The 24,096-nt window shown below is 45.7% G+C and overlaps 1 protein-coding gene across 4 annotated transcripts in view; it reads right to left on the minus strand.

Annotated features, from left to right (window-relative positions):
- plxna1b (plexin A1b) overlaps window positions 1-24,096 on the minus strand; it is a 182,297-nt gene that overhangs the window by 49,582 nt on the left and 108,619 nt on the right. For all 4 annotated transcript variants that reach the window (XM_076754236.1, XM_076754219.1, XM_076754227.1 and 1 more), the window contains exons 9-10: window positions 22,448-22,562; window positions 6,469-6,669 (exon numbers count right to left, since the gene is read on the minus strand). In XM_076754236.1, coding sequence (XP_076610351.1) covers window positions 6,469-6,669; window positions 22,448-22,562 — 316 coding nt within the window. The remainder of the gene's footprint in view (window positions 1-6,468; window positions 6,670-22,447; window positions 22,563-24,096) is intronic.

Genomic DNA, 24,096 nt, shown 5'->3' on the forward strand with positions numbered 1-24,096 from the left:
TTAGGTCCCTTGTGGAATATTATATGGAAATTATATGGAAATGGAGCTCGGTTCAATCATTGTTATCAATGATCTCTACGGTAACATACCAGATACTAATTCAGATGAAAAGGCTGCAGGTTATCATGCAAACAGACTGTGTGCGGCTCCTGTACGGATGTGAAATACGCAGTCGTACAGGCAGACATGGAGGCAGGCAGAGGTCTTCCCTCTGGTTTAACCGTCTTCTCTCCCCTCCTCTCTTCTCATCAGGCTAATAGCAGGAGAATCTTGCTCCAACAATCACTTTTGCTGTCTCTCGCCCATCAATCCACCGCACAGAACGGAACACACTGAAGGGTGGAGCACGCTTATGAGGGAAAGAAGATTCAGAGTAAAGGTTACAGATTGCAGAGATACAAGGAGAGAGACAGAAATGAGAAATAGATGATGAAAGTGAGGTGGAGGACGGGGTGGAGAAGCTGGCATATGCTGATAGCCGAGCCGCAATTAATTCTTATTTATCCAGGACGGGAGCGTGGGAGCTCTGCTCTTCACCTGTCAAGAGAGGAGGAGGGGCAGCAAGCCAATGACGGGACGGAGATGAAGAGGAAGGAGGAGGCTGGAGAGGAGGAGGAGGTAGAGATGGAGACAGGTGGATGACTAGGAGAGATGGAGGACATATGAGCCGCATTCTCTCTCTTCCTTCCCTCACTGCATCGCTTCACAGGGAGACGGATCGGAGAGAGCTCAGCGTGCACATGAGCAGACCTAATAAATGTGTATATTTGTGTGTGAGTCTGCACAAATGCTCAAAACAAGAAACCTCATTGAATTCTCCCAATCTCCCCTACAGCACGCGTCAGCTAATTCACACACACAACAACAAAGTAATGAAACGAATGGTCTTCAATCTGCAGCTCCCCAAAATAAATTCCAGTGAGTTTCCCAAGCACTTTCAATCTGCCCGCACACTGAACACACACGCACACGCACAGACAGAGCGCCTGCGAGCCAATTAAAACAGTGTCAGTGTGTGCTGTGGCTGACTGCAGTGGCAGGTCTAGTGTTTATATCTCATTAAGCTGTGCCAGGCCATGCCAGACCAGGGCTGTACCATGCTCCGCTGCATCTACCCTCCACCAACCAGCGCCAAGGCCCTCATTAGCCTCGTCTCTGCCACATATAGCATTGTGTGTGTGTGTGTGTGTGTGTGTGTGTGTGTATTTTCATGTGTAATGATTTATTTAAAATGAAATGATTTTTTCCAGTTGATTTTTAGTTTTACAGTCTGTGGCATCTTTTAATAAATCCCACTAACTCCAGAAAGTCTTCAAAAAGTCAGGCTGAAGTTTGCATTAGCACCATGCTTCATGTCTCCTTCTCTCAGTCACACACACACACACACACACACACACACACACACACACACACACACACACACACACACACACACACACACACACACACACACGTCATGCAGAGGTGTGACACTATCAGACCAGTGTGGCTTGTGTTAACTGTTGTCCCTGCAGACATGTTTGGCCTCTTCTCTAGACCTCTATTTGCTCCATCTATCTGTCCATTCATCTATCCATCCATCTTTCTTGTCTGGCATCCTTCTCTCATTTCCCATCGGAAAGAGAGCAGATCATTTGTCCTCTCTCTTCTCCAAACTCTGTACGGTCTCATTGCAGTCTTCCTCTGTTCCCTCCTCCTCCTCCTCCTCTCTTGTTGCCCCTCTCATTCTCCTGCTACCTCCGCCTCTAAAATTCCTCTCCTTTCTTTCCTCTCTCCTCACCCTGCTCTCCGTCTCTCTTCTCCTTCTCAATTCTGTATACCTGCTTTCTCCTTCTGCTGCTCCTTCCTGTATGTGTTTTTGTATGTGTGTCTGCATGAGCTCACACACACAGGAGCGTCCGTCTCTGCTGCCCGACTGCAATTCATCATCATTTTATCTGCCTTAATTGGATGCCATCAGGACCCCTGATACTTCTCATTTCTCCTTTAACAAACAGCTGCTCTCTCCACACACAGAAGAATAACACACAGACACACACCCTATCCCAAACTAGATTTTCTCCTCCTGCCCTCATGTCCACCTTTTTCCGCCCTCACTGGTGAAGGAGTGAGAGAAAGACGGTGATGGAGTGGCCGAGTGGTTTATCAGACGGAAGGTAATGGTGTAAGGCCCGCGCTGATATTATCTCTCCTCTCATTCCTGCCCTCCAGGGACTAACAAGAAAGAGGGATAAAGAGGGAGAGAGAGGAGGAAAATGGAGACACTGGAGTACAAATGGGCAAAAAGCGAAGACGGAGGGGAGATAAAGGCAGAGAGAAAGGAAAAGTCTCAGTTCAATTCTCCTCTCTCAGCCTCGGCCTTCAAACGATCCCCAGCTGTGCTCCATCAGCCTCACCGACCCCCAGAGCACGGTCATTTGTGTGTGCAAGCATTGTGTGTACATGTGTTTATTCGCTCCCATGACCCCTCTGGTGCTCTGAGCACAACTTCCCAGCCCACAGCTCAGCGTCTTATTGGCCCCTGCACCCTCACCTCAGCCTCTGATTGGGCCACACACACTAAGACGCTGCCTGGGTCGGGTCAGAATACCGGATGGAACCAATGCAGACACCAGCTTGTTGTTTTGGTTGCTGCTGACCGGAGTTAACTGCTACCATAAGGCCTGGCGGATGGCTCCGTATGTGTCAGTGGTAATGTGGGCTTGTTTGGCACTAAGAATTATGGAGAGGAGTCTTTTTTTTTTTTTCTTGACAAAATGATCAGCGTTTTTCTCCAATTAACTTGCTATAGGACCTTGGACAATCTGCCTTTTCATCAACTTTCACAGGTTCCAAAAATACTGAATGAGATCTGGCTCACTACCCTACTTCAAAAGTGAGAGAGGGACAGTGTGTGACGAACCATATTTTTCACAATAAAAACCATTTCAAAGTTCAACACAGCAGAAATGCAGAGCTTTGAGCAAATTTAAAACCCTGATCCCGAATGCATGCTTCTTCAAAGTCTTGAGCATTGTGTGTTTCATGTCTCTGCTTGCAAAATCCAACCTCTTTCCAACACTGCATTCTTTCTCATGTCTTATGCTTTGCTTGCTATTTCCCCTTTGGGATCAGATGGTGTGTCTGGTAACCTTATACAGGGATACCATAGCACCAATATTTTCCCCCCATAAGCAGATATAGATAGTCAATACCCAACAAGGTTAGTATAGAGCTGATGCTATGCTATCATATATCATGTGAGTCACATATACAGTAGATTATTGACAGCCTCCGGTTAGGGGATACTATGGAAGAGTATTGAGTTATGACGGCCACTGTAAAAGGAGTGAAGTATGGGAAACTAGAGTTTAAACATGATCCGACAGTGGATATCCTGTATGACCCGTGGATGGTTATCTTCTTTTGGATAGTGTGATGATATTGTATGAAAGAGAGGAGAATGGGTTTTAGCCTCAGGAGAGACTTTGGAGCTGATTTTCTCCCTAACACTCTCTTTTTCCTCCCCACTCTGGTCTGTTCAGTATCACTCTCCCTCTCACTTTTCTCCATTCATCTCACCTGAAATTGTCTACTACGCTCCGATTTTCCTAGTCTACCTTGCCTGCTCTCATATCCATTTGTTGCCTTTCCGCTGTTATCTAGTATTACCTCTCTTCCTGTTGTTTTTTCTCATCCTTCTTTCCTCTCACACTGTTCTATATCCCAGTCACCTCCAGGTATTTCATCCTCTCTCTTTCCCACTCCTTTATCACTTCAGAGGAATTCTCGCCACAGCACTCTCGTCTCTGCCCTTGTCCTCATCTTTCCTACAACGAGTGAGTGAGCGTATGTCAGTAAACACTTACGTGTATCTCAAACACAAGGCTAAACTGTGGATTAGCACCCCTGTGTTTATCCTATTGATTAGCAAGCCCCTCTCCCCCCTCCGATGCTCCTCTTGCAGTGGTATAATGAAACTGCACACCCAAACACACGGCTATCCTGGGATCCATAGCCTTAGGCATACTGAAGGATGCACATGTGCACACACGCACAGACACTGATTAACCCCTATCCCCATAGCTGTGTGCCCATAATCCAAGGCAGCAGTGTGTTTGCAGCATAACAGATGAAGTCTATTTCTACTGCAGAGTCATACATGATTCATTAAGTTGGTGCTGAACACTGTCAAAGTAGGAACAAACATGGAGGCGCGTGCATAAAAAGTAGAGATATGAAGGTCTATAAATGGATAAACTAATATTTAAGAGCCTCATTCTTTTGAAATACTGCTCCACAGCTATATCTCATCCTAATAATTCATGACACATAATTACACTCATAAGCTCAGGCCTGGATGAATTATGCCTTAATGGCAAGTTCATGCAGCTGGCATCTTTTTTTCATCCGCTGACTCCCACAACGGCCTCATGTAGACTTGATGCACACACCGCATCAATATCTAACGGTGCAGTCAAGTTGGCACAGCTAATTGCTAACAAGGGCTAAGCGCTGACAGCCCAGGGCTAATTGCTGCTAGCATGTCTGCTGTGTGGACATCAAATGGAGAAATCTGGCTTTTGGCTGGGGCCGGGCTTTGCTGCTGATTAGCACTGGCCTTGCAGCTACAATAAACAGTCAATAAACAGACATCTCTGTGGAGAGACAACCCTATCGCTGGCTAATTAGGCCTGCCTTCACAACAACTTGCTAGCGTGTGCCAGCACCTGAAGACTGCTCGTCAATACGGACAGAATCAAATGCTGCACTAGCTGTCACAGCGGCTACCCAGCAAGCTATACAGCTAAATTTAGACTGCTCTTGGTGTGTGTGGTATGTGTGTAGCTGCTAATATCTACACATTTGACTGTGAGTCACAGTGCAGCATATAGACAGGTGGTTGAGATCTTTAAGCTGCTAAAACTTATTAACTAGACATGACGACTTCTTGACGTTTCTGCTTTATATTAACCTGCAAATGATTTCCCTCCGTGTGAAACATGTTATGGTGACAGCTGCAACAGCCTCATCTAAAACAAAATTAACAGCACTCGCTCTCATCTCACCTCAGCTTTGTTGAATCGCATTACATGTTGAGATAGAAATAGACAGGGACAGGCGAGCAGCAGAAGTGGGAGCATGAGAGACGACGAACATGCAGTGAGGAAAGTGGGGAATGGCTGGAAGAAGAAAGTCTGACAGACGGAGGGAAGGAGGCAGAGAGAAAGATGAGCTCTACAGCCAGACTGAGGAAGGGGGAGAGAGAGGGAGAGAGAGAGAGGTATAGAGTCGAGGTGTAAACATGATCAATCCGCTCCCAACTAGGTTCAGAGACAGACTTCCTCTTCACATTTTCAGCCTCAGTGAAGCGCGACGCTAGCTACCTCTTATCTGTCACGCTAGTTTGAAGCCTCACAAACACACACACACACACACACACACACACACACACACACACACACACACACACAACCACATTTCAACACAGAGGACAGGTATGGACCCACATGTACAAACTCCTACCTGTAAATCCTCTAACACACACACACACACAAACACACACAAACACACACACACACAAACAAATTCTTATTAGAAAACTTTTGCAAAAAACATCCGTGAGAACACTTTAATCTAGCACACACCACTCATCCCTACCAGCCACGGCCACAAACACATAAAAATATCACAGACGCACATAACAAAACTATGATGGCTGACCACTGCAGCTTCACGCTCGACAAATGCTGGAAACGATGTACCACATAAACCATCTGTGATGATTCCAACCAGTACAAAGACTATCTGGAGAAAAAAACATTATTACCTTCTAAGAATACTTATTGCTTCAAGTGTGTCTCAATTCAGATCATGTCTCTGTGAACTCAATATCTATTTGCTAACTATCAGCTCAATGTGGGAAGATCAGTATTGGATCATTTATCTAACTTGTGACCAAGCCAGACTCCAGGTGATGCATGGTGATCTATCAGGACAACGAGCATGCGAGCGTCCAAAGCGGTTATTAGTCGTAGGAGGCCATAATTTAAACCCTGAACGAGTCAATGTGCTTACTGGGATCATGATTTAGTTACCTACTTGCATTGATTAGGACAAGATTAATAGTGCTAAATGACTATGCTTTTAGCCTACACAAAATTCAAAGTACTTTTCCTGCTCCAGTCTGCAGGGCTTTTGGTTTTACTCACAACTGAGATTTATAGAGATTTATATCAGATGCTTTTATTTTGTCAGCGCACAAGACAAAATGGCATCCATGTCAGTATCTTTCCTGAATCCTCTCGATACACAAAACAGGAACTGAATAATCTCTGTAAACACTCAAACGGCATCCATCCACTTTGCCTTCTCTCTCTTTTTTCCTATAATGACACTCGAACACACCACCATCGACAGGGCTTTAACGGCATCCACTCACATAACCAGATTACCCAAATTTCCTAAGTTATGTGCCTTCTTACTTACCGCTGTTTTCTGGCACTGGATGGAAGTGCTGTTGAAACGCAGGGCGGGCACATTGTGGGTCTCCCCCTGGATGTGGAAGACACACTCGTAGTTCCTCTGTCCTGACTGCGGCTGGGGCAGGTTCTTGGCAGCTAAGGTGATCGGCTTCGTCACCCCGACAGGGATGTAGATCTGGGTTGAGGGGAGGATCTGAGGGCAGTCCTGCAAAGACACACGCAAAAAAAAGAGAGAGAGAGACACTTAATTTTGGAGAAAGTTACAGAACAAAGTACAATACAGTCAAAAGAGCAAGCATACAAGGCACAGATAGTAGAAAGATACGAGAAGGAGTGATGAAACAGAACTTTTTTGTTGATAAGAATGACAAAAAAAAAAAAGTGAGCAAGCCGTGGGTTACATATTTGATTTCACGCCAGATTTGCTACAACGCACTCAGCCTAAGAGCTCTGCTGTGATGCACCGTTCACATGTGTTACAGGCTTGTGCAACACTCCCACTGGCCTTGCACCACATATAAATGCTGCACAACAACACTTGAGCAAGAGAGCCTTTCATGCAAAGTTCACGAAAGATTATCTACCCAATAAAACTATTCGCATCACAACAGTGCTGCACTGTTGTGGCAGCAAGATGGACTCCAGTGTATTAAGTCCATGCATGGAATGGAGTAATGAACTCATGAACTGTGTGTTTGCCTGTGTGCGATATTGAGATACTGATATTGGCCAGAGCTGACAGAGCCTTGTTTAGATCATCCCTGTCCGCTGGCTCACACCCCTGGAGGGCTCCTTACATAGATTAAATGGACAAATACGATCCTTAACATGCAGTTGGATTAATGTGCATCTATGCTCGCATGTGTTCACTTTACTGGAGCAGAATAAGACAGGACAGTCCACTCAGTGCGTGATGTTTCCTAGATATGCATGCGTGCATGTGCTGGAAGAAATGAAGTCATTACAGCATTCATGCCATGATTTGGCAGCGATGCAGATCTCGTCAACACCGAGAAGGAGAATGAGAAGAAGGAGGAGAGGAGGAGGGTGGGTGCAGGATCTTATACAACATGAGTTAAAGCTTGGGTGGAACTAACCCACCCTGCGCTGTGCTAAGTTAGATCACTGCTGACAAATCTCACACATTTCATAACCTGGAGACACTTGAAATGACTCACATAATCAAAGCCATGTGGCAGAATGTGAGGAAAACAGGGCTTTGAAAACAGAGACTCAGATGACACAAACAAAAAAAATCACCCTTTTAATGTCTTAAAATCCTTCCTTTTGTGGAAAATATGTTATATGCATGTATGTATATGAGTGGTGTTGCAGGATAGAGCAACATGTTGACAAGTCAGAAAAGCTCTAGATGGGAAAACACTGAACAGATCTTAAATATTCACTGCACACAAGGCACAGCAAACATCCTCTACTTCACTTCTTGCTGTAGCTTTTCCTTTAAGCAGATAGCTGGCTCCCTGTCAGTGAATTTTTCTTACCCCTCCTCTCCTCTGAGCTGTTGTACATTAGAAGCTACAGCATGTCCCCAGGGCCTGAACACAATGCCGGAGTTTGTTCATTAGGCTGCTTAGCCCTGGCCTTGTGCGGCTGATCACACACAAACACATGCATAACACATAATGAGAGAGGGGAATACTATAGGAGGGAGAAGAGGCCTACAGAAGTCCTGATGTATAATCAACTAGGAGGAAAGGTGGGTGAGGGGAGGGATGGAGGCGGGAGGCAAAATGGATGGGGTGTGAGTTAGAGAATGGCGGATGGAGGGAGAGGATGAGAAAGAGAGCCATGTCTTTGAGTGAAAGGCATGTGAGGGAAGGAAGAGTGGAGGGAGAAGCAGAGGAGGTAAGTTTAATTGGGAACAGAGCAAAGTGAAACGAGGTAGTCACATAGCTGTTGATGCGAGAGGAAAAAAGAAATGGAAAGACTCCAAAAAAAAAGTAAGGTTCAAAAGAAAAGACGGGAGACAGAGAAACAAAACAACAACAACAAAAAAAAAAGAGGAAACCATGAGAGGAATGCCCAGATCCCTCTGCACCTTTTCTGTCTCTTTATCTATCCCCTCCATCCAGCCTACAGTCAAAGCTTCATCCACACCACATACCCAAGCCCCCCAACAACATCCTACTTAATTAAGTGCCTGGAGCCTCAGACGACGCTTGAAAATTGATGGAGGGGGCCAGAGACGGAGAGAGAAGAAGAAAGTAGAGATTGACTTGCACTTGTGGTTTTTGAAGTTCTGTCTCAGTAAAAAAGGGGAAAAAAAAAAAAGGATGCTCATGTCAAAAGCTGTGGGCTTACATCGTCCAAGGTGCCACGAGAGTCAAGAGAAAAAAAAGAAGCATCCTGCTGCTAAAGCGGACCTGTAGGTGCCGGTGTGTCAGATGCTAGCATAGCCTCTAGCGCAAGCTGCAGCTAACCAATGTTTTATTCATCCCTGTATCGACTTTGTGTCAGCTCTGCCGCGCGCTCGTCGTTCTCTCTGGCAGTCATCTTTCCTTATATGATCCCTTTCCTTCATTCAGCCCTTTGTGTTGTCATTTCAAGGTATATCGCAGAAGAAAAATCTAATAATAATGTTGTTTCATGTGCAGTACACATGAATACACATGAAGGTCGAAGTTATGTCCAAGCTCTTTACAGCGGCCACATCGGGACATATGAAAGAGAATATGATAAAATATAAAAGTCAGGTGGTCTGCCGCCATGCAAAATAACTCCAGCACTTCACATCAAAGACTTGAAGTCTGACTATAATGCAAGCCAACAGCAAGCGAACCAGTGCTGAGTTCATGGATGGCATGTTGCAAGAGTTCAGAAAGCGTAGCGCACGAAGCTCCCGGTTTCTCAAATACAAGATGACGCTGCGTCCCAAACAGAATGGAGAGGGCTTCTGGGAAAGAGGTGGAGGCAAGAGGGAGGAAAAAGAGGATATTGAGGGAAAGCGAGAAGGATAAAGGCAGAAGTGCTCTGCAGAGAGAAACTATTTCATCAGTATTTGTGACAGGTGCCAAAACAGTTCAAAGCCAGCATTAGGGCTACAAAGTGCAGAGTACACTGAAACAATATTTCACCAGGGGGATTCGTTTGAAGCTGGAAAAGATCTTTTTTCTCTTCTTTCCCTCCGTTTTTCCTGACTTCTCGGCTTTCATTTCATCTGTGAAGACGGATGCTGTGGTTTTCTTGGCCAGATGTGACACTCCATCCGGCTGCTTTCAGGAGGACCAACAGGGAAGGAGGAGAGAGGAGTGTGTACGTGTGCGGCAGAGAAAGTCGCCGGGATGGGGTGTGTGCCGTCAAAGCCTCTGGGAGGTGAGCTGATTCGGTTAAATGTCTGGGAGCGAATCAACGGGGGACCGAACGGCAGTTTTAGCTTTTCGCAATACACAGAAAGCACCAGAGCCAGACCTCTTTTAGCAGCAGCTCGCTTCATTATAAGGTTCACTTTTCTTGCTCTACTGTAAGCGGCAAGAGCCATTTCTAGCAAAGTTACATGTGTGTGAAGTGGAGATGACGCGTGAAGGAATGTACGCCACAGATGGTTTCTCCACACCAGAACACCGCACAAAAACATCTGCTCCATTTTGAGATTCTGATCACCGTCTTCGCATTCTGATATCTTCATAAGCGTTTCTAACAGCAGCTGATGTGGATACTGTCGCTGCAGAAAACCGCCTTTGCTAAATTTAAAAGTCTTTGTTTCCGAGCACACGGCTGACGGCGAGTTGGGTGAACAAACATCCATCGTTAGCTGTGAAGAAAGCTCCAGCCTGACTGGAGTGGGATGTAGAAGTGTGTATTTGTAGCTGTGTTTTTGAATATGTGAATAAGTGTATATGTTACAAAGTGTGTGTTTATGATGGCGGACGTCCAAGTCTCCAACTTCTGTTCAAAGCCAAGTAGCCAGAGGGCTTTCCTTACCTCTCTGTGTTTGTTTTCCCTCAACAGCCGCTGTTAGCTTGGCTGCCTAAGGCTAGTGCCGCAGTTCCTACGTGTTAATAGCAAATGCATATATAATTATGGAGATTATTAAGTATTGTATACATCATATCACAGAAAATTAACTGCATTCACAATAAGAGGAAGCCACTTGCAGTTGATGTGTAACTCAATACGTTCTAAAGGCAAAGATGAGCATCATTCCAAACAATAGTACACTTACAGTCATACAATACTTGACCTATATTTTTTGACATCTTACTGCCGACACCCAGATGCCAGTTTTGATTGAACGTCGCCATGAGCTCTCTCAAAGGAGAGCAGCTGTCGTTCTAGGTCAAGCCTGTTTTAAAATATTCCTTCCTTCATTTTCAATGCACTCTGATGTGTGCCACACCACCTCGTTCCACACCAAATGGAACAAAGTAGAAGAAAAGAATTAATAAAACACGTGTTCAGCGGGCGGATGAGATAATCTCCACTCGCAAGTGAGCAAAACACCTTTTAACATCCGCCAAGAGCAGATAATGAGACAGTCGGCAGGCAAGTGTGCGTGTGTGTGTGTGTGTGTGTGTGTGTGTGTGTGTGTGTGTGTGTGTGTTCACAGATATATAGAAGGTGAGAGATTAAAATCAGGACATATTGTAGATTGGGTGGGGTGGAGGGAGAGCGAGGGGTTGGAGGGTGAAGAAGACGAAGAACGGGGCGCTATATAAATAAATAAATGCTTTAAAAAGCCAAAAGAGTTCTGAAGGCTTTGGCGTAGCCTGACAAGATATAAATTAATAAAGCTCCAAAAACACTGCGCATATGTAATGAGGCGGGTGTCTGGTCGTTTTTTTTAAAGTCCCCCCTCCCCCAAATCTCCCTCAATACCCCCCCCCCCCTTCCTCAAGTCCATCCATAATTAATTAGCCGCCTCTGTGATGTGGGGGACTATAGATCAGGGAGGAGAAAAAAATAACACGCTAAATAATGAAGTAAAGCGATACGGGGAGCCCGGGGGAGAGATGAGATGGCATGGATGGCCACAGAGGAGCGAGGGGGGTACACTGGTACAAATAAGAGGGACAGTGTGTGTGCGTGTGTGTCACAGGGACTTGACAAAGGGGTATACGAAGTGTGCTGAATGCTCCCCCACCGCCTGTCGACATGTGCCCCCCCCCCGCAACCTTGAACTAAAGTCCCATCTATGCCTTGTTACAGTCCACTACACATTAATATTATATTACAACATCACATATGGAATCGAGTCGATCCCTTCATCCAGAGTGCCTGACATGACACGGTGTGTCGTGTCATATGCTTTGGCTGAAGCTGCTGGGTGTTGAGCAGGGGGCCGCCCGGAAAAGGAATAAAGCTTTTCTGTTCTTCCAGCAGCTATTTGTGTGTAAATGTGCACAACCTGCAGAGAAGAGGAGGGCGGGAAGAAAAACTACAGCTTGAGTGTACGATGAGATGGTGGCTAATTCAGAGAGTGCAATGACACTGGGTTTTTAAGAGTTGCCACAAAATAGAGAGACATTCATTGTAAAATATTTCAAAGACAGATGGAAATGTACTGCCAAAGTTTTTTTATGGTAAACATATTTTACAGTTCAAGACCACAAATTTCTAGCCAAATTTAAGTCCTGTTGTATTTATTCATTTGTTTAATTATTCTCAATAAATAGTAAGTAACTCAGCTCAGCTTAAGTTCTGAGAAGAGAAGAATCGTTTTTTGAGAACAGCATATATTGTGATAAATGTCATCCATAATAACAATTTCAACCATATTGTTAATGGAAGCCCGCTTCCAAATCATTCCTTAATCAATATAAGCCAAGTAATATAATGTCATACATCAACACGTCAACGCTAGGACCACATAGTCCCTGTTTCCCTCCTCTGCTGTGTACCAGATGGCCACCAGCCATGTGTTTGTTTCTGTGTGTGTGTCTCTGTGTGTCTGTGTGTGTATGTGTGTGTGTGCTTCTTGGGGACTTGTAACAGCCACAGGGATGAGAAGAGCAAGACAAAAAAGCCTTCCCATTAAAACATTGGTAATAGAGATTAGACAGAAGTGTGTGGGCGTGTGTCTACGTAAAATATAGGTTAAAATCAACAAGATATCGTACACACATTACGACAAGTAATAAACAGCATACAAGTGTGCAGCTATTATTAAAAGTGAATATTAACAGGAGCGGGTGTGGGAGACACACGGAAGCACGTGTGTGTGTGTGTGTGTGTGTGTTAGAGAGAGAAAGAAAAGTGTGTGTGTGTGTGTGTGTGTGTGTGTGTGTGTGTGTGTGTGTGTGTGTTGAGGCAGCCTCATTAGCAGGCAGAAACCAGAAAGATGTTCTGTGACCAACCACACACTTACTCCTGGGGAGGGAGGGAGAGAGGGAGAGAGAGAGAGAGAGAGAGAGAGAGAGAGGGAGAGTGGAACAACTTAATAAGGCGGCAACATGTAGAACAGTGCCGGAGCGAGGGAAGCGAAGGAAGAAAAGGGACTTTGAACCTTGAAAGGGACTGTGAGATTGTCCGCCCACGTCCTACGTTTCCTAGCAGAGTACTGATGCAGGGAAGAGGAGATGGAGGAAGGGAGAGGGAGAGAGAGGGAGTGAGGGAGAGAGAGAGAGAGAGAGAGAGAGAGAGAGAGAGAGAGCGAGAGAGAGAGAGAGAGAGATGAGTAAATGGGAAGAGAGAGCGAGCGCAGAGGAATGAGGGAGCACGGAAAGGGGAGTCTGAATTGGAGCGAGATGCAGGGGATCGTGTGACATGAATGTTATTCAGCGTGGATTATCAAAGTCTCACAGAGCAGGAGCTTGACTGAATCTACCTACATACATGCCCCTCCTATACATACATACACTCTCACATTCTGCGACTCTTTGATGTACCACCCAGGCACACATACATGTTGATTTCATCTCCTAATCCCTTATCCTTCGCTTACAAGCAGGCTGACAAACCTACACAGTTTATCCTCTTGACATAGACACCATGGTGTTCTATAAAACAATAATAGAGAAAAGCAGGAATGTGAGAGTATTTCTTAGTGAGGGTCTGTTTTTTTTTTTTCAGTTAAATAGAGTAGAGGGGGTGGGGTGAGACTCCTGGCACCCCGTTATCATTCTAACCCAGATATGTCAGCGGCGATCAAACCTTGTGCTTTTCAGCTTTTCAAAGACAGACCTTGATTTCAGAGGTAGATACGCTCCTCTGCCTGCTGCCTATAGCTCCTCTCTGCACCCAGTGTTTCACAACTAACATCCACTGAAATTGTGAATTTTGTTATCAAAAAGAAGTGGACGCACAGACCAAAGCGATCTAAACTCACATTGTAGTGTGCGGTTTTGACTTGCCAATTAACTCTCTACACCTGTGTGGACACATTTCAGCTTCTTATTCGTCTGCCAGTTTTAAAAGATTGAGCATCGAGATCCAGAGAGGTCACATTTACTGATCATTTCCGATGGATCAGTTTGCGAACAGATCTGTCTGCTTGCCATTCTGCAGCTGTGTTCCTTCAAAATGAGAACAGAAACCAGATGAGCGAGCCCAGAAACAAACAGATTTGTGCCACTAAGGGAACAAATAACAGATCAGCACAGTTTCAGTTTCTCCAGTTCACAAATAATGACCTGTGCCACAATCTACGGCCACTGTGCTGAGAACATAATGTTTCATTCACACTAAAACACCTGAAATAGACTTTTTAAGATCCTGCCTGTAACTGAATAACCTACTTCTGACAAAATGTGCCTCAACAGTGCTATGATACAGAAATTGGCAGCGTAAGATTATGTGTCAAAATGTGAAAGTCATAAAATTCAAGGCTTCCTTTCTTTAATCAGGTCAATACCATCAAACATACGGAAATAATCAAGACTTCCAAAACAATGAATTCGCGTCACAATGAAACTTAATACAAAAAGTATCATATGAGCAGTCTGACAGAGAAAAGGTAAGTGAAGACCCAGCTCCACTGTGTCGTCTGCAGAAGTGCCTTCAGCCACGAGGAGCCAAATAGGCTAAACACAAGAAAATGAATGAATAAATTACTTTTCTTTCTGGATCTACGCGGCGTTTTGCATTTTAAAATTATGTTAAGCTTTTATGAGGGGAGAAAAATAACCTCATTTTATGGTCTTCAAGGCATGACATTCCAGACTACATAAAAACTCAGTGATACCCAGCGCTCCACTGGCACCAGCGTCCACCTCCATGTCTCCAGAGGTTGCATGTAGAGGGTCAGGTTGGAGTAAAAATCAGCGCAGGCCACTTTACTAAAGCAGCGCGGTGAAAAGCCCAACATGACGAAGACAGTCGGTCTTGTGAGATTGGAGGACGCAGCACGCTACAGGCTTGTTTCCTGTCCCCCCCCCACCTTCTCCGTGCCTCTCCATCCCAGCAGGCAGTCGCTGTTTCTCAATCACACTCCCTCTCCTTCTCTGCTCTGCCTGCACTTTTCAGTTTGTTTTTCCCTCAGCTCACTTTGCAGTGATATTCATCTGTCTCCAACTGCCGTCATCTCGCTCTCTTAGTGACTCTGCATTTATCTCTTCCTCACTCTGACTCACACACACACACACACACACACACACACACACACACACACACACACAAGGCTTGATGGTGAAAATGCAATATTCATTTGTGTTCACCATTAGGTGGGCTGGCTGTGAGGGCTGCGGAAATGAAGATTTAATACAGCCTGAATAATTAAACCGCGGGGACCTGTGACTGACACATAGACACACACTCGCACACGGTAAAACACACCCGTGCACGGCCCGCATGCATACCCCTGTGCCTCGATCATGTCATCATATTCCCGTGTGCATGTCTTTGTGTGAATCTTTACTTCATATTAGCTCTTCATTAAGCTGGTGATTCATTGTGCATTCCTGCAGCCGGCGTGTTGGCATAGCTGGGCTGATGCTCGTTGCATCAGCGGTCCTTGCCGGGTGACATAGGATTACATCAAGGAGAGAATAACCTAAGAGCGACGTTGCGTTTGCCAGTGCTGAGCTCGACTGACTGGCTTCGCAATTCCTCAATGTCACATAAGGATTAACACTTTGCAACCAATTAGTCCGAGAAAGTGTCCTTCCAATCTACATAAGCGTAACACTTTGCTGCATATGCTAAACTCCTCCCTCCTCCATAAACAGAACTCGTCCTTGTGTAGATGTCTACTAAGCATACTTCTTAGGGTAGGACAGGCTGGTCTCTCCGCGGTGTCTCCCTGTCAGGGCGACCCACCCTCCCTGCCTTCTGTCGGAGAGGGATTGACGCACGATGCAAGGACGCTTTCGGAGTAAGAGGGAATTTTAGGTAAAGCCTCTGAAAAAACATAAGGAAGAGCTGGAGGAGAGGCAAAAAGAAGAAAGATAAGCTGTGGGATGGTGCGGCTAAAAATAGCCACACAGAGAGGGAGAGATGAAACATCTGCATGCATATGTGACAGGCTGTGCATGTGTGTTAGCCTGTGAACACATCTGTGCGTGAGTGCACACAGCAACGGCATCCAGGGACAAGAAGCAAATCTCTCCTGCCTTTTTTTTCTTTGCCTGATGCAAACAGTGCGATCGTGTGGGAAGTTCACACACGCACGCACACGCACACACACACACAAGTACACAAGTACAACGTGACTGAGGGGCTGAATTACATTACCAGTACTCAAAAAACACTTAGACGTCCTCAATTTAGCGCGTTGTTCTCTGTTAGCGAATTAGAGGGATGCACAGGAATTTGCCAAAACACCTGATACAATCACACGCTGATTTCCCGGAGGAGGAAATGCGATTATTGACTCTTGGACAGGCGTATCAGAAGTTCTGTGAGAAAGTTCATAAAAACAGGGAGGACTGGAGGCTTGTCAGAAGCCGTTTTTAACCAAGGGTTAAAAGCTGGACGATCACGGTCCGACTACGATCCATCTGGCAAAGAAGGCATGTGGTTATTTCACCCTGTCGCCTCCACTTCCTCTCCATGTTCCCTCGGTTGCTCTCTCTCCCTCCCTTCCCTTCAAGCACGGAGCACATTTGGAAAATAAAATGCGTCACTCTGGATGTAATCTCCTGCTTGTTACTGGCAGGGCTCTCTACTTGCCTCCCGTCCTTGTCTTTGTTTCTTTCTTTACTTTCTTTCTTTCTCTTCTCTCTCTGTTTACATCTGGCCTCAATTACAGCACCTCTGTCCATCTTTGGTTTGTCCTCGCTGAAATAAATGAAGCACTGGGAGGACGGCATTGTTTTGGAGACCTGCAAGGAGGATATTACATCCAAACCTCCACCCATTTGTTCCCTCTTCTCAACATTGTTTATATTTCATCAAACATGGCTTAGACACAGCTCCTCTTAATATTAGGCAGAAACACATGCGGGTGTGTGTTCATGTCCAGCTACATGATGCACTTGGGTGGAGACAGGAAACGAATGGACTAATACGTAGAGAAGAAGAACAAAGCACATGGAAAAGGGAAGTTTTGGGTGGTGATAGATGACACATGGGAAGACAAGATGAAGGGAGAAAGATGGTTGAAGAGGGAAGGACAGATGGACAAGAACAGAGTGTTTGGTGGATCGTGACAATGGGCAGAAAGATTTGGCAGAAGGCACGAGGAGAGAAGAGAGGAGAAAACAAGGCATGACGATGAAGGGTGAAGACAGATATTACGAAGAGATAAAGACACCAGGACGGGAGAGAGGGAAGGAGAAAAAAGGAAAGGATGGATATTATTCAACTACTTACCCACTCCCCCCTCCCCCTCACCCACATGCCCCCTGCAGCCCTGTGCTGCTGGTTGTGCTTTGTCCTGATAAGAACCAGTGACAGTCAAACACACACACACATACACACACACACACACACACACACACACACACACACACACACGCTAAAGCAGTATAGACAAACACACATGTGTATCCACGCACACACAGCGAGGCAAGCAGCCTTGGCCTACAATCTGTGGGATGTCCTTCTCTGGAGTGTGTGTTTATGTATGTGTGTGTGTGTGTGTGTTCTGCTCAGTGTCTGAGTACCAGCCAGGGTAAACACAGTGTGCCAGAATGTCACGGTCCAGGGCCTTCACACCTCCATCACAAATAGCCCTTTCAGCCATGGCGAGAGAGAGTGTGTGTGTGTGTGTGTGTGTGTGTGTGTGTGTGTGTGTGTGTGTGTGTGTGTGAGAAAGGGAAAGAAAGGAAGAGATTCAGCATGTGTTTCTGTGACTGTTTAAGAATGTGTGGGTAGCCTGTGTGCTATAAGTACATGTGCTTGGTTAAGGTGTGAGAGAAAGACGGCGCATGAGAAGAGTGTGTTGCTGTGTTTCGCTCCAAATGCAGCCTGCATCGAGCCTCTCTTATTAATGTCGTGTCGAGGGACAATGTGTCACACACTAACATTACATTTGTGTAACTGGCGACAGACAGTGCAGCTCGAGTGTGAATGTGTGTGTCTACCAACACCACTGCAGTGACGCAGTTCAACATTTTGGGAAATACTCTTTCTTGAAAAACTTAGATGAGAAGATTTAAACCACTGTCATATGTGGACGGTAAATATGAAGCTAATGTCAGTTAGCTTAGCAAGAAGGCTCCGGTCTGTCCAAAGGCAACAAAATCCACCTACGAGCACCTGTGAAGCTCACTCCATAGCACGTTTTATCTCACGGACAACTGGGCTATGTACTGGCCAGGATCAGAAACTTCTTGGTGTCTCCACTGGTTGCCTGGCAACAGCTCAAAGCCAAGAAATAGTCCAGCATAACACCCCCGAACGGCATGCTGTCATTTTTACACACACTTTTTGGTGAAATATGGATGTGCTGGTGGGCACATTTTTTTACCTGAGGACAGAGCCAGGCTAGCTGTGTCCCTCTGTTTCCAGTCTTTATGCTACGCTAAGTGACTGCTACATATTTAGCCAGCAGACATGACAGTGGTATCAATCCTCTCACCTTGCACTATTGTATTAAAGGTTTTTATGCATTTAACCACACAAGGAAGAGGAAGACGGTGGGAGAGAGAGAATGGAACGAGGAGGAGGGTGACATTGCTTAACCCATCGTGCATCCATGCAGAGAGGAGACAGAGCGAGGACGAGGAGCGGAAGGTGTTGAATTTATAAAAGAGTGAAAAATTCATCACTGGAGCCGCACATTCCAGTCGACACAGCTACTGTGACTGAGCAGACGTACAGAAACAGGATGCCGATGAGTCCTGTACAACACTTCAAAGGAGGCACAGGACGACATAACGTTTTAATGGCTACATCCTGACAGAAAGTGGAGCTTGGACATAAACGCAAAAACCACCAGATTTGGAAGAATCACAAAGAATGTGTGCAGTTCATATATGACGCCCGTGACTCAGTCTGGACTTTACCCAAGGCGAACAGTAGCAGCACTGTTTAAAAAGCCAGGGCTAAACCCTGTCTGCTGTATGCTGCTAGGTTAAAACTCAAAACGACAAAAGAGGTGGAGCAAAGGAAGAGAGAGAGGGAGAGATGAAACAGGGAAACGGTAAAAAAGTGACAGCCAGAGACGCACAGAAAGGGAGAAAAAAAAAAAAAAGACGCAGCCCTGTACCCACAAATCTCAATCAAGTTAACCGCCGCCTTGATTGCTCGAGTGAGACTGAGCCTCGCTTTGCAGCAAAACAAACACGTAAGCATGTCTTAACATAGCTGAGCCCAGCCGCCCCGAACCTTGCCTGGCACTCATCAAGGCGTCGCCTCAGAATAGCACTCTCTCTCCGGGGGAGTGGAAGGAGCAAGGAGGAGAGCAGGAGGAGGAGAAACAAGGGAGGAAAGTGGAGAAAGAAACGGCAATCAAGAGTCTTAAAGAGGGAAGGGAGAAACGGGAGAAAGAAAGAAAAACGTACTTCTTTCACTCTAACCTTCCTCTCTCTCCTTTTTGTTTTTATAATAAAGTAACTCTTACTCCTCTCCTGCAATTTTCCGCCCGGTCGCTCCTTAATTCGAGAATTTGTTTGTTGTGCCATTGGAGGCATTGTTGATTCATGCATATTTGATTTGGAAATGTCACTCATTATATTTATTTCCTCCCCGCTTACTCTGTCTCCCCGTTCCTCTCCCTCTCTTTCTTCCCTATCTTGACACAGTCTGCTCACAAAAACAAACAACACGTTTACTCCTTGGTTGGTTTGTTTAATCCATTTTTTTTTTTTTTTGTAGGATTTTTGTTTCTTTTCAACTGCTTTCTTTCGCCCGGCAATCACAAAAAGACTTATTCCACCAAACGTAATTTGGTCGACGAATTAGAGATGGACGAGGCAGCGCTGGCTGTGCGAGAACGACAACATAAAATGAAGCAGGAGAAAGAAGTCCTCACCGGGTTGCCATGGTAACGCAAGATTCAGATACTGTCAGACGTGAGAGCGAAACACTCGGAGAGGAAAAAAGGACGGAGTGGAGGAAACGTTCAACTGTAAAATGTTTACATTCAGAAGGAGGACTCTGATGCTCAGTGATTTTTAAGGAGCTGCTGCTGTGCATGTTTAGTAAAGAAATGATGGGAGAGGGTTCATCATCTAGGCATAAAAAAGTGAACCACACACACATTCAAAGTTCAGCTGTCGACCTCGGTCTCTGTTCCTATCTGTAAAAACATCTGATCCTTTTGACCCATATTCCCTCTTCGCTCTACTGTCTGGTGGGTACAATACCACTCAGACCACACAGACAGCCAGCCGTGAGGAGCAGCCACCTCTCAACCCTGTGTGCAAACTGCTGTCTGGTCTTTGATCACAGTCAAGTGAAGATGAGTCTCATTTAATCCCGTCTACTGTGTTCACCTGCAGGAGAGTGCAGCAAAGGTCTGAGTGAAATGTCTCCTATCAGGAGAGCAGATTTCCCTCGTATGTTAAACGCTGCGATTTGTATTCAGAGTTCAGCAACAGCACGGCCAAAAGGATCGTTTGAGGTCTAAATTAAGGGTGCAAGCATATGCGCGCACGCACGCGTCCCTGATGGCATGCCGTTCCCAATTTACCAGTGGATAAAAAGGCAAAAAAATAAGGTGTTGGAGAAGGCACATATCTGTCCTCTTTCCCCTTTCTTTGACTGTATAATCCACACACAGAGGAAGCAAGGTGAAGAAGACGGATGAGAAAAAGATGGGGTGAATGAGCATCAAAGTGGTGAGAGATGGGGCAGAGAGAGAGAGAGAGAGAGAGAGAGAGAGAGAGAGAGAGAGAGAGATGGGCCCTGGAGAGGAGAAGGATAAGTCTAGCCTACAGGAAGAGCTGTACTTGTTGGGGCATTGAGAGCGCAACTAATGGATATGGCAGCTAGGAGAAGGATGATGAATGACTCTGTGTATGTGTGTGCGCGCGTGCATCCCACTGTCACAATGTTTACACTTTTGTGCATGAAAGACAAAAAGTATAGTCAGTTGAGTGTCTATGGTGTGTGCGTGTGTGTGTGTGTGTGTGTGTGTGTGTGTGACAGTGCAGATGATGGATTCTCTAGTGGAGCATGTGGTCGGTGGTTTTTTGGGCAGACGAGGTGACAGGAGAGGTCTCTGTGTCCACATGCCATGTCAGCCGGTCCGTCTATCCCCCCTCTTTCTTCCTGCTGCTTCTCTCACTCTTCCACTCTCCCAGTCTCTTCATCTCTCCATCCATTCGCCCCCTTCTCTTTGTCATGCTGTCTCTCCTTGATCTTGCTCATACTGGATTGACTGCTTTGGCCTCGAAGCACACTGCACCAGATGATGTAGACCCTAAAAGATTACAAGTTCCACCTCGTCTGACTCAACACTCCTCCTCTCCTGTCCTTCACTGATATTACTATGCAGATTATATGTTTGTGCTTTCCTCCGTTTTTCATTTCGTCACTGCAGGCCTTTCCTGTTTATCCATCCGTTGCCCCTCTGGCCTCTCTCAGCTCTGAGTGTGCTAGCCAGCGCTCTCCCCGTGTCTTGCAGATGGGCACACTAATCCGCTAACATTAGCTCCGTGAGGCGTGAAGGCTGGGCCCGTGTGTTGTTTTGGACGGCCACGGAGGCTATAGTGCAGCATGCTAGTGTTTGGGATTTTACACTGCTCCGGTTGAGAGAAGAGATAAAGAGGAAAGTAATTGGATAAAGGTTGACCAATTAATAAAGGCCGGTGATTCAGGCCGGCCATCAAGGGGGGCCTTAATCTGCATAGAGATAACAGGGAGACTCAAACCACAAACACAACGAGATAGGGTGGAATTGTATGCGAGTGCATTTATGTGTGTGAAGCAACAATCAGATACAGCACAGGCCAGCCCATTGAGAAGGTATGCATTTGCATGGATTTTTTCCGTGCCTGTTAATATATGCGAAACTGTGTTTGGTGTGTGTGAAGACAAAAGAAAAGCGCGGTGAAAACATAGCTCGGCTGTGTGTCCATCACTAATTTCCTCGTATACACTGCAGCAGTTGACAAACACTTGTTATGCTTTGCATGTCGCCCGCTGTAGCCGCCACTCGGCACGATTGATATTAGCTTTTATGCTAATGCAGCATTTGGCTATGTAAGAACAAGGCAGTATTTCCATAGACAGTCATTCATCCTGGCCTGCTTATGGCCTTATGGGCCACAACAGAATTATTGCTGCACAGTACACAAGCTGTTGTCAGTGTGCCAAGAGCCACTATTACACATACAGGCAGCAGACACACACAGCAGGGTGATGTGAGGAAACCCTGAGGCGAAAGCCACAGAAGGTGCGAGGTGTGTGCGCGTTTGTGTGTGTGTGGCTGTATGCAATTGGTGCCGATGTTGTTATAATTTGTGTTTGCATGTGGGAGAAAATGACCAAGCTTTCACTGTGTGATCACAGCCACAGTACATGTGAAGAATAGCGGTTATATCACGAGGAACTACGGTAGATTTGCTCAAATCTAATCTCTTGAGCTGCATTTTTGACTTATCCCATATCTATGTCAAGAAGAATACACATAAAATTGCATTAAGGCAATAAAAACGGCTGTCAAAATAACAGCAGCATGCACTGCAACATGATCTTACCTCAGAGATGTTGACGCGTCCCTCCTGGAAAGAGCAGTCGTTGGCGTTCTGGGTGCATATGTGGCGGTACTTGCACCAGTGGCACGGGAACGAACCGTTCACACAGGACAGGCAGCTGCAACAGAGAGGGAAGGGAGGAGACGTTAGGGAGTGAGCAGGGTTACCCGTTTTCTGACTCGAGCCAAAATCTTTTATCTTACTGCATTAATGCTTTATTTTACAAAGCAGAGAGACAGCAGAAAACAGGACTGGATGAGGTGGTGGCAGACTGTCACATTTCATTCTTTATGTGTTAAACAAACTGATAAACTGGCCAGAAGAAGTCTGCCTTTTATTTTGTCAAATTTCCTCCTTGTCATCTCCTCCTGCTTCAGTGGAAATAAGGAAAATAGATGTGGTTTCCAACTGTTTAGAGCCAGTTTAGGGGCACACCGAGTCGACTTTGTTTGGGATGTTTGTGCACTCCATGCGATTTCATAGTGTGGAAAGCCTTTCCCGTCTTATTCTTTACCTTCTTTGTCATCAGCTTTTCAAAGTACGACCAGGTGCGTATGACACAGAGTATGGGAAGGACTGAACAGGAGGGGAGTAAAATATATGGCTAAGATGTTAATGTTTGTGAAGTAGTGATATAACAGAATAAACTCAAATCTAAGTACCTATCCTATCATGTCGTTTTGGTTTGTAAATCTTTACTAGTAACTGTTTCATAGACTCTCATCATTTCATGTGAGTATATGATCCGAAAATGTGGACTTTTTCCCACCCTGTCTAGAATCCTCTTTTCTACCTCTCACCTTTCGTCCCCCCATTTTCCCTCCTATCCATCAACTGTCTTAACCTCTTTCTCCCCCTCACTTCCCTCATTCATCACTCCCCACTCACTTGTAACTGTCCATCACTTACCGCTTCTATATGTTTAATGGTCTTCCTCACAATCGGCCAACTCTCTGCATATATTTCCCCTCTTTTCCCTCTTTCAATACCTCTGCTGTCTCATTCTCTCCATCCATTCAGCCCTGAGCCTTTCTTTCGGTCCCTCTCCGTCTCTGCCTCCCTCACTCTATCCATCCCTTTCATTCGCTGCCGTCTCATTTTAAAAAGCTCTCCCCCTGTTCTTTGTCTAAAGCTCTCTTTCATCCGCGGGGCTAAGAGCGCTCCACCATTTTAAATTCACCTGCTTTAGCTGAGGCGAGGTGCAGATAGACGGGCTGAAAGAGAAAGATGGGAGAAAGAAGAGATGCAGAGAGGGAGAGAGGGAGAGATCAAAAGCAGGTGGATTTCCCTGAGAGAGGTGGAGACGCCAGGTATCGTGGGAGAGAGTGTGGAGAGGTGGGAGCGTAGCCCGCGGGGCTCTGCGCGGGAGTCTCATGGGAGAGGGAGGAAACATTAGGTTGGAAGTCGGGAAGTGAATATCACATCTAACGGGACCCGTGCAGGAAATCCAGACAAGTTCAAGTGAACACAGCTTCGCGTTCTTGGTCCTCTCCCAGCCCTCGAGAGACACTCTGCTGCTTGCTGTCTCATTTATGCGTGCAACATTTTCTAATGAAACCATTATGAGCTTCAAATGAAACAGTTTAGCTTTATTACAAAGCTTATTGTAGTTCAGCTTCAGAATTTCTTCCATGCGACTCATTTAGCCATTA

This window comes from Chaetodon auriga, chromosome 2, assembly GCF_051107435.1.
Source record: "Chaetodon auriga isolate fChaAug3 chromosome 2, fChaAug3.hap1, whole genome shotgun sequence".
NCBI classification, from domain to species: Eukaryota; Metazoa; Chordata; class Actinopteri; order Chaetodontiformes; family Chaetodontidae; genus Chaetodon; species Chaetodon auriga.